Source organism: Pelophylax lessonae (genome assembly GCF_965119305.1).
Source record: "Pelophylax lessonae genome assembly, chromosome: 13".
NCBI lineage: Eukaryota > Metazoa > Chordata > Amphibia > Anura > Ranidae > Pelophylax > Pelophylax lessonae.
In genome coordinates, this window is record NC_138780.1 from 109,957,685 (window position 1) to 109,969,712 (window position 12,028).

General features: G+C 44.9%; 1 protein-coding gene across 2 annotated transcripts in view; it reads right to left on the reverse strand.

The window, feature by feature from the left end:
- Positions 1-12,028, reverse strand: part of LOC309569437 (formin-like) — a 673,199-nt gene that overhangs the window by 448,655 nt on the left and 212,516 nt on the right. For both annotated transcript variants that reach the window (XM_082275263.1, XM_082275264.1), the window contains one exon: positions 6,153-6,214. In XM_082275263.1, coding sequence (XP_082131389.1) covers positions 6,153-6,214 — 62 coding nt within the window. The remainder of the gene's footprint in view (positions 1-6,152; positions 6,215-12,028) is intronic.

Here is a 12,028-nt window from a genome sequence, read left to right on the forward strand (position 1 = left end):
AGTATAAAGCCATACTGGCTGGGAGTGAAGTCTATAATTCAGAAATTCACAAACTATGAAATAGAGGAGAATCCGATTAATTTCCTGTTTCATGTGTCAGATATACCAGCTGGTAGTTATGAAAGATCTATTATACCTCATTAATTAAATGCTGCAAAGGCATGCATCCCAGGTTATTGGAAAAAAACACAACCTCCCTCGGTATCTGATTGGATATATAGGATAGAGGATAATCGGAGAATGGAAGAATTAATAGCTTCTTCACAAAATAAACAAGAAAAATATAAAAAAACATGGGATTTATGGACCCACTTTATTATCTCTGACGAAGGGAAACAACTTATAGCAGGGTAATAAGGAAAAAAAATAGGATATAGGAAATGGTGTGTCCTATCCACCGCTGGTCACTAAGGTAGGAAGAATTATAAATCTTTTTTTTTTTGGGGGGGGGGGTTGGATATAGTGGGGTTTTGTTTTCTTTTATATATAAATTAAAAAAAAAAAAAGGGTAGGTAAATAAAATGGTAGATACAGAGTTATTGGCTATATGGGGATGGGGGGAAGAGTATTTAATAAGTAGAAGACAGAGAAAATGGAGAGAAATAAGGAACTGTTCCTCCCCCCCCCCCTTCATAATATTGTAATAAGTGATGTAATATTACTTGTTAAGATGGAAATGTATCTTGTAACAAAGTTTGTTATGTTTACTCTTTTAATTCCCGAATAAAAGATAATATTTGGAAAAAAAAAATGGAGCTTAACCAAACAACTGGAGCCCACCTGAAAAAAATACACCCTTAAAGGAGGATCAGTTCCTCTCCAACAGCAGCCTGCAAAACCTTGCGGCCAAGGGAAGCATCTGCAGATGCCAACACATCCACTTTATAAAACTTTGTAAAAGTGTGCACCGATGACCAGGTGGCCGCCTTGCAAACCTGCGTCACTGATGCCTGATGACGGAAGGCCCAGAAGGCACAAAGCACCCTAGTAGAGTGCGCCTTAACAGGGAAAGGAGAAACCTGACCCTTGATGGTATAAGCCTCAACCATCGTCTGTCTGATCCATCTGGAAATGGTCGTAGAGGAAGCGGACAACCCTTTATGAGGTCCATCCTTGAGCACAGAGTCTGACTTTCTGAAAGACTCTGTAGCTGCCAAGTACACCCTAATTGCCCGGACGACATCCAAGGCATGCAAGGCAAGTTCCTTCGGATGTTTAGGCCTGGGACACAGGGTGCGGCAACACAAGGTCTTCATTCAAATGAAAATCAGAGACCACCTTAGGAAGGAAGGACGGACAGGGCGAAGCACCACCTTATCCCTGTGAATCACCATATAAGGTGAACGACAGGATAACACCACCAGTTTCGACACCCTGCGCGCAGAAGTGATAGCCACTATGAAGGCCACCTTCTGGGACAGCGAAAGCAGGGGAATCTCCTAAATATTTTCAAAGGGAGGCTTCTGTAGAGCTGAAAGCACCAAATTAGGACCCCAAGGTGGCAACTGAGCATGCAATGGAGAGCCCAAATGTCGGACACCCTGAAAAAAAGGTACGCACCAGGGGGTGTCGTTGGAAGGACACCTGGTCCTTGATGGTACTCAAGGCCAATTTCTGTTCAACCCCCCGTTGAACGAAGGTTAAGATCTGATGCCCCGAGAAGGAGCAATGACAAACCCCAAGAGACTCACACCACACAATGTACGCCTTCTTCGTACAATGGCAGTTCTTCCTAGAAGTAGGTTTCCTAGCCATCAACAGTGTAGGAATCACTGATTCAGATAAACATCTATCCTTCAGCACCTGGCGTTCAAAAGCCAAGCCGTCAAAGCCAGCGACTGTAAAGCATAATGGAAGATCGGTCCTTGGGACAGCAGATCCTCCCTGAGAGGAAGCTTCCAAGAAATGTCGGCGACAAGCCACAGCAGATCGGTGTACCAAGCCTGGCGAGGCCAGTCCGGAGTGACTAAGATGACCGGAATCCCTTCTGGCTCTTTCCAACGTAGAAGTCTTGGCAGAAGCATGAGAGGGAAGGCGTAAATCAGCCGATCCTGATCCCACGGGGCCACCAGCGCATCTGTGGCGTTCGCCAGAGGATCCCTTGACTGAGCCACAAACCTCTACACCTTTGTTGAGCGGAGACGCCAGCAGATCCATCTTGGGGGTGCCCCACTGGAGACACAAATGATAAAACACCTCCGGATAAAAAGGGACCACTCCCCTTGGTCCAACGCCTGCTGTCTGAGGTAATCCGCCTGCCAATTTTCCACCCCGTGTGTATGGCGGAGAGTGCTGAACGAACCGATCTGCCCACCTTAGAATGCTTCTTGTGCCCCCTTGGTGATTGATATAAGCCACGGCCGTGGCATTGTCTGATTAATTGCACAATGGGCCTCCCTGAAGATGATCTGTGTAATGATCCAGACACAGTCTGATCGCTCAGAGTTCCAGGACATTGATAGGTAGTCTGGACTTTTCCAGCGTCCAGATCCCCTAAGCAGAATGCTTGCCGCGGACGCCTTCCCAGCTGGACAGGCTGGCATCCGTAGTGACCACTGTCCAATACAAGGGGAAGAAAGATCTTCTTAGCAGAAGCACCGGAGAGCGAAGCCACCATATCAGGAACTCCTTCGTTCCCCGACTCAGCCAGATCGGATTGTCTAGAATCTCCCTTTGCAGAGACCTGGTATGGAACTGTGCAAACGGAACTGCCTCAAAGACAGACACCATTGGGCCCAGCACTCCCATGCAAATCAGGAGGGATGATCATTTTATTGGACAGCAGAAAGGGAATTGCAGCCTGCAATTTCTGGAGTTTATCCAGAGTCAGGCCCAAATAGTCCAGCTTTGTGAACGGAACCAAGGCGAACTTCCAAAAAATTCAGAATCCAGCCACACTCCCGCAGCTTCATCTGCCTCCTCCATCTTCAAGGTCTCACGCACAGACACAATCAGTGCATCCACCAGTGCTTTTTCGTGCGCGATTGAAGACGTGGAAGGATAATTTATTCATGGAATTCCAGGGGTGTGGTCACAGACCTAGACGGGTGACCTACGGCTGTGGCGGCCAAATCAGATTCAGGATCTGATGAGACAGATGAGGCAGGGGAAGGCATAGGGTGCTTTTTGATAGCCTGTCACCCGCAAACCACGGCCGGGACACAAGGGACTCCAGGACCGCCGTCAGTGCATGGATGAATAGTTGGGACCCGGAGGGCAGCCTCAGAGAGGGAATCAGGTGAGAAAATGTGCTCCAAAGGCTTCACGAGTCACTAAGGGAGACCCCACAAAGAGCAAGACACTACTAAGGGACAACTCCCACCGCACTGGCAGCACCACCCGTTCACCAAGCACAGAGCGATCCTCAGCAGAGAGGGAGAGGCCCCCACCAGACTTGCAACCTGCTAGACACAGGCACCTGCAAGCACCAGGAGAATCTGCAGGACACGTGCGGCAATCAAGAAGCTAAATGATCCAGAAGTCAGCACCAGGGGATAAGGAGGGGCTCCCACTGCCAAAATCGCCGCCCACAGGGCTCCACTCTCATGGCCACCACTATATGCAATGGCAAACCACAAGAAAATGGATGCCATGTATCAAAACACAGGCTACAACAAAATTGCGGCACCATGCGGCTACAGGGACCAAGGATTGGGAGACCAGGCAGGACAAACACCCACAGGTACACAGGTACAACCCCCCCCCCCCCGCGCACAATCGATCACCCGGTCGCCGGCAGCGCACCCCCCCCAATCGCCAGTTAGCGCCCTGCCCCATCCCAAAATCCTCCAGGAGCAGAGGGGGGGGGCAGGTACTCACCATACCAGGAACAAGGCGAGCACCGCTCCAAAAAGCTCCTCCTCTCCATCAAAATGGGGGTGGTTGGCCAGGAGGAACGCTGCGACTCAGGCCGAGGCCAGGTCATATGCGACCTCGCAATAAGTTTAACTCACAGGGCCAACCTCCGTCCAGTGGGGCTATGTCACCGCCGACCTAGCACAGAGCTGAGGCATGCGCGCGCTCGCTGGCAAGACTGGGGTGACCACTGGATCAAGATTATCCAGCCAGTCGCCCAGAAAAAAATTTCTATCTAAAAAGAAAGAATTGCCAAGACCAAAGATCCCAGCAAGGAACTAGGTCCTTACTCCTGATTAGGCAGAAGAAAAAAAACTGAGCGCCTATAGCACAGAGAGGGGGTATAACCCTTGTGACTGCCCATGGGTGTAGCCAGAATTTATTTCTGCCTAGTGCCCTACTCCTGCAGTGGGCAGTATAACCCAATGGTTAAGAATACCAGGAGCTGTGTCCAATGAACGAATGGGAAAACACCTTTTTCTTGGAGTTTAACTTTACGCTGTCACCAAAGTTTGATGTGCATCATGCCCTGGCTACAGCACTAGCAAGCAGAATAGTTATCAAAGTTGCTGCAGGTATATCATTTAACTACACCGATATGATAATGCACACTCTTCACTGCGGCACACAACATTCCACATTCTGCCCCTTTGACAAGTTCAAACATTTTGAGATATGGCCATACCACCCCAAAACATATTGACAAGCATATACCACAGAACCTCTCCTTGCAATAGAAGGGCATAAAGCTGACTATCAATGTACAACCTACAGAGATTTATATATAAACATACAAAAATTGCCAAAAATTTGCATTAAAAGTAGAAATAAATGCATAAAATTAACAATTTACCAAAATATTTACATTCAAGGCATGCCCTGAATGTAACTGTCACGGTCGCTTGTGCTCTCAATCTTAGAGTCATGACTGATCACATGTGCAGTATCATAGATTAAACCGAGACCAAGATGGCATCTTCCTTGGCTGTAAATGATTGGAGGGTTTAATACAATTTTAAGTCCGGTTTCAAGCCCTCAAGGTGATCAGAAAAAAAGAAAAGTTGCAAAAAAAAAAAAAAACACCTTCTTGAAATGCTGTAAAAGGTCCTCGTCCACGTGACAAAAAAAAAATATACATTTTTACAACAATTTACTTCTGATTCAAAAGGGCAGTGTTTTTATGAATACTGCATTAGAATCACGGTACCTTAATAAACTAAACCATCACAGGGCCTTTCATTACCATCAACAACCAGTGAGGCACACAAAACAGCCATCAGATTATAGGTTGCTGACACTGCTTTCTAGGAGTGTTCATATGGATATGGTATGGCCAGAATGGCTGGCGGTACAATGGTACAATGACCATAATTTGCATTCGCCATATCATGGATTCTTTTGAATTTCAGATAGGTAGCTGCTTTTCCACATGCTACAAAGTGACTATAATCATGGAAAACAAAAATGAAAAATAGCAAAGCTTGGTTTAAGCAGTAGAATTTATTGACATATTGAAACCTATATGCATTGAAAACCACTTAGATTTATTCTCGGACATCACACCCTAACAGTGATTACCAACTAAATAATTTTAGTCACTGAACTTGTGATCACAACCACAAGTATTCATTGTGTCTGTAGATAAAGCCATTTACAGCCACTAGACTGCAACTCTTGTGCTTAATGGGCTAAAAAAGTTTTCTTCTGAATACTTGAAGTGCACAATTCAGCACCAATCAAGCTTAAAGCCAGCCTAGGTGAGTCACAGTTACTGTCATTTGTGTTCAGCAGCAATTCTAAGCATACTTGTTTTACTAAAAGCTTCAGCACATTCATAAAAAGTAGAATGCAGCACTGCCTTCATGTGGCAGAATTACATACTGCGAATGATTAGCAAAACGATCAAGAATTCAAGATCTCCATCAGGGGACTATTTTAAAAAAAAGTTTGGGTGAATCCAGGCTCAACTTGTCTGTATACATGCAGATCTCACCAACAACAATCCATACATTTATGCAGCAGTTATATTTAGTGCTCTGAGAATGTGAACTTGCGCATCAAGGTAAATTTTAAATAATGTATAAATCAAGAAGAATATAGAAGAAATCAAAATCCACGAAACCTATGGGAAGTGATCAGTGACAGAAGTTTTTATATTTAAGGAAGGGCAATCCTGCAAAAAGCATTGTATAAACTATTGAGAATGGCAAATGATCACATTCGCCCTTTTATAAACTGACCCCTAAGTGTTACCACACCATCACCATTAGCTAAATTAAAATGTTTTACAGAAATACCTTTAGACTCTCCACCTCCTCTTTGTGCTGTCTCTTCTGGTGCAAAATAGCAGCCTGGTATTCTGAAAAATAAGATCAGAGAGAAGGACATTCAAATGTGTTTCAACAACACCATCATTTACAAATGTTTCAGTCTGAAAATGCATCAGTACTGGTAAGGAAGTACAAAATGAAAGCGGAGTTCCAGCCTTGGGAGTCAAATTTAGATAAAAATACAACCCCGGGACAGTCAGGGCTAGTACATTCCATAATGGATAGCCTCTGAACTGTCCAGAGTCGCACTACCTTTTAGAAGAAATACTTACCTTGAAAATTTCTTCGCCAGAGCTGCCATCTCGGATGTGGGCAGCTGAAGCCAGCGCGTCCTCTTCCGTGTCCTCTTCTCCCAGAATGCGCCTGCACCGCTCGTCACTTCCGATGTGGGCACGTCATCCCTGCACAGCTTCTGGGCATGCCCAGAAGCTGTTTAGCAGGGAATGCCGTGCTTGCACCGGAAGTGACGAGCGGGGCGGATGCAGGCGCATTGACTTCTGGGAGCGATGACGTTCAGCTCCCAGGAGTCATTGCAAGCCGGAAGTGACGGCGTGGGCCACGGACGCCGAGGGAGGAAGTGGAAGGAAGGTGAGTAAATTTTCTTCAATATCAAGGTAAGTTACCAAAAAAAATAAAAATTGGGAGCATCCATTTCTTTTTCAGGTGGCCCTTAGCAAGCGGATGGCCCAAAATCGATTTTTTTCGAACTTCGAACTCCGCTTGAAGTACAAGAATAATAAACGAACGCAACTTTCTGCATTGGACAATTAGTGTATAAAGACACTGTTGATGATGTCATGCAAATGTGGCGAAACATCAAAAACAATCAATTTAAATAAGAATCCCAGGTATCGATATATTTAGATAATTACATTGGTCCAGCTTAAACCAATGTAACTATGCATATACCATACCTGTAGGATCCCTTTAGAAGCTGGAAATCACTATATCAGACACTGCTGCCACTTCTGTGACTAAAGAATACTTTGCATTTTTGCAATGAACGCAAAGTATCAAACCAAATAAATTAAATTAGCACAACCTCACTGTGAACAAATGAGGGAATTGCTGCTTAATCCTAGAAAAGGATTTTACCATAGTTAAAGTGATTGTAAAGTCTAGTTTTTTTAATAGTGTTATAGTGTTTAACAAATTGGTTGTTTTAAAAGATAAAGCACTATGTCCAGCTTTCTCTCTTTATGATTTGGGTGTATGGAGATAAGTGTAAGACGAGGCGGATTGTAAATTCAAGATTGCCAGCAAAGGAGTGAAATAGTATAAATAGATCCCCAGAGAGAGCATATAGACTATTGGTTGGTCTTTTCCCCCAGCTGAGGGCACATTGAATGCGGGGATTATCACTAATGTATGTGGATGATTGAAACACACAGTGGTGAACACTAATTAGGGAGGTAGTTGTTTGGATATGCGAACACAAGCCTGTTTTTTTTATGAAAGATTGAGCATATGCAAGCAAATTCATACCAAAGGACACTTTATGGACTGATGCATTGTTTTGTTTATGGTATATATGGTTTTATATGATATGCCTATTCTGAAAATTGCTCTGCAAACAGATTTAAAGGGATACTAGCACATTAGCATTTGGGATCGCAGCACCACTAAAGGGACTTTTTTTATAAAATCAAAAACGGGGTTCTTATTTAACAACTGGTAAGTGTCCCTGTCAAATAACTGCCTCTCCATAATAAAGATTTATTTAGAACTAACCCTCCCCCTTTAACCCCAGGGAGGATAACAACAAGTTCTTTTCAATATCATCTATAACCTTCTTTATCCAATATGGGTCCCTTAGGCTGGCCATACACTATACAATTTTCTTGTTCAACTTTCCTTTAGATTTACCAAAACCATGTAATATAGGGTAAAACCTAAACACTTTCAATTTGTATGCAATCAGGCAGGCCCTTGCACTACATAGTTTAAGGTAAATCTAAAGGAAATTGAATAAGACAATTGTATAGTGTGTGGCCAGCCTTACTGTCCTAATCCAAATTCTCTACAAATCCTCCAACACCATACTGCGGAATACGTCAAGTTATTTATGATCAGTATTTTGAAGGTTGAAAACAGGTTTCTCAGGTTTGAGTGATTACTGTTAAGGAGGGATCTAGTATCTGGTTTGGATAGAAAATATTTTTAACATTGAGTGTAAGTACATATTTCTGTAAAAGGACATAGGTGTCAAATGTACTTAATTTTTTATAGGTGCATACTTGAGGCCCTTGTCAAGGACTCATCTTATCATTTAAGTTCATTCCATTTATATTATATATGGCTGTACCTATTGCTATTTTCTTTTTTTTTTGATCCATCTCCTAGTTCTCTATCCCCTCCAAATGCTTTTCCAGCTGGTGTCTGGTTTGTCTGGGGGTACATCAGCATTCCAAAAAAAAAAAAAAAATCCTGCCCTCTGGTTCTCATCATGATAGTCCCACAATGATGCAAATCTATTAGTAATGGGTATATCCTCTCTTTCCCAGCTAGGAGTATAACCATAGTTAGGAGAGACAGCATATCCCCATAACTAATAGATTTGCTTTGTTGCTGGTCTATTATGATAACCAGAGGGGAGGTTTTTTTTTTTTGGGGGTATGCAGATGCACTGCCAGACAAACCGAACAAAATAAGGCAAAGCATTTGGGGGAAAAAGAAGAGCAAGAGAGGGAGCTGGGAGGCAGATCCAAAAAAAAGAAAAAATGCCAATAGGTACGGGCATATATAATCTAAGTTGGACGAGCTTATATGACGACGAGAAGGATAACAAAAAGAAAAAAAAAAAAAGAGGTTATCGCCCTGCCGATAAAGGAGGAGGATTCCTTATGAATAAATCTTAATGCGAAGAGGAAATTAAGAGGAAATTGAGGTAGTTATCTGACAGGGACACTTACCAGTTGTTAAATAGGAACCCCGTTTTTGATGAGAAAAAAAAAATCCCTTTTATTTTACCGAAGATCCTTAAAAATATAGATAAGCAGAAAAGAGACCAATTATTAATGGTATTTAATGAGTGTACTTCCAGTTAGGGCAGTAGATAGATTTTTTTTTGCAACCATTAGTGACTAAATGCCGAGGAATATTTTAAGATACCAAACAAGTACTGCAGTTATTGGAGTCCCTGGTAGGGCTGGACTCTTGTATTAGTGGTGCACTGAAATTTTGGCGGCCGAAATGGCCTATCCCATTTCGGCCGAAAATGGGTCATATATGCCGAAAATGAATAGCCGCCGCAGCAGCAGCTGCTTTCACTTTAATGGTGCATCATACGCGAATGGACGCCCCTTCCGGGATCCCAGCACGGAGTGCAGGTGGGCGGGTGACTACATGCCCGCGCAACCCTTCCGGACCCCAGCACGGCGTGCTAGTCTCCGCCCTTCCCTTGCCCGTTCGGCCTCTGTCTGTCTGGGTGCTGTACGGAACGTTTCCTTGTGTCAGGTGTTTAGAACGGGCCGGGCAGCAGGGGGTGTCACGCGGATGAGCCTGAGCGGTGCCGGGGATGGATCAGCAGGCGGGGGTTGTTTCTGTCCTGGCGGCAGATATGATGCTCCTTACAAGGAAGCTGGAGGGCCCGATCACAGCAGGTAGGTGAGCCAGCAGCAGGCTGACGTTATATAGATCTGAGATGAGGGAGAATGTGGTTGCCTAGGACCCGCCTGTGTGCCATTGATTGCCTGATCTCAGTGTTACAGAAAGCAAGGTAGAACTGTGCAGGCAAGGCAATTTCCTTGGGATGCTTGGGCCAGAGTGAAGGCAGCACAATGTCTTCATTCAAAAAAAAATCAGAAACCACCTTAGGAAGAAAAGACGGATTCGGTCGGAGTACCACCTTATCTCTGTGGACCACCAAATAAAGTGAGCGACAGGACAACGCCGCCAATTCAGACACTCTTTGGAGAGAAGTGATAGCCACCAAAAAGGCAACCTTCTGAGACCATGAAAGCAGAGAAATCTCCCTAATGCTCTCAAAAGGAGGTTTTTGAAGAACAGATAATTCAGATCCCACAGAGGTAACGAGGATCGTCTCGGGGGAGCCATATGGCGTTCTCCCTGAATGAAAGTGTAAATCAAGGCATGCGTAGCTAATGGGCATTGGAAATATATAGCCATAGCCGACACTTGGCCTTTGATAGTGCCCAAATCCAACCGCTGTTCAACCCCTTTTTGCAGAAAAGCCAAAACCCTAGCTCCTGAAAACAAGCGAAGGTGCACTTTCAGTGATTCACACCATGAAATGTACGATTTCCATGTACGATGATAGATCTTCCTGGAGGTCGACTTCCTGGCCTTCAATAGCGTAGTAATCACAAAGTCAAAAAGACCCCCCCCCCCATCTCTCAACACCTGGCTTTAAACAGTCAAGCCATTAAAGCCAGCAATTGTAAAGCAGGATGGAAGATCAGCCCTTGAAACAGCAGATCTTCCCTGAGAGGAAGTCTCCAAGGAGCATCGGCGACCAACCTTACTAGGTCTGCATACCAAGACCATTGAGGCCAGTCTGGGGCCGCCAGCTTAACCGGAATCCCTTCCACCTCTATGCTGCGTAGAAGTCCCGGCAAGAGTTTCAGGGGAGGAAAGGCATAAATCAGCCGATACTGACCCCAAGGAGCAACCAGTGTGTGTCTGTGGCGTCGGCCAGAGGATCCTGAGACCTGGCTACGAACCTCTGAACCTTCTTGTTGAGACAAGAAGCAACCAGTTTTCCACACCTGGGATGTGCACAGCAGAGAGGGCCTGAACCTCGGCCACCTCCTTGGTCGCCAAGACACTGTTGTTGCCCCCCTGATGATTGATGTAAGCCACAGCCGTGGCGTTGTCCGAATGAATCCGAACCGGACATTCTTGCAGAAGAGTCGTCCAGTGTCTCAGACTAAGCTTTGCTGCTCTGAGTTCCAAAACATGGATTGGTAGTTTTGACTCTACCAGGTTCCCTGGGCACAGAGCTGTCCCAGCAACCCGCCTCAGCCCGACCACCGTCCAAAACAAATGGCAGGAAAGACTTGCCCTTGCACAGTTCTGGCGACTGAAGCCACCACAAGAGCAGACTGTTGTGGCTCAACTGAATAAAATTGCCCAAGGACTTCAGGACCTTGTTCCATTTGACAAGAATCTCCCCTTTGTAAAGGGTCTTGTGTGAAACTGAGCAAATGGAACCTGACGCTGTAGATTCATCTGCCATTTTAAAAGTTTCTTCTATCAGGATTGGGGGCGTCCGTGGCAGGCATATATGCCTTAGAATCGGAGGATACCACCGATGGAGGTGAAGGCAGCAGACGTTTGCGGCTATCAATACGTTTGAACACAAAATCTACCTTTGACACCAGGCTTTCCTGGACTGCTGCAAAAGCAGACAGACTGCGACTCAGAGGGTCCGGCAGGCCAACTGAGGGCGTCTGAAGGCGAAACATTGTCCTGGGACTCCATTTTTCACTGATTACAAATAATGCAAAAAAAAAAATCGCAGTCCCACCGCCTTACTAGCGGTATCACAAATCCCAATCCAGTACAACCTATTTGAATAAAGAAAACCTACAGAGGAATCCAAAAACATTACCCAACCGCTCAGGAGGCTTGCTGGAACGTTCTGTGAAACAGAAAGTAAAAACGTTCTTACACAGGAAATAGAGATAGAAAAAAATACCCGGGTCATTGCTAGATTAAAAAATGTGCCATGTCTGCTGCCTGTCCAGTAATCTGGACCACAAGAAACTGGCTGCCCGATGCATTCCTATGGGGAATAAACAGAAAATGGCTGCCCATACATTGTCAATGGAAAATAATGAGCACAAATCCACAGCAAAATGGCGGCCCCCACGGCGCGCCAT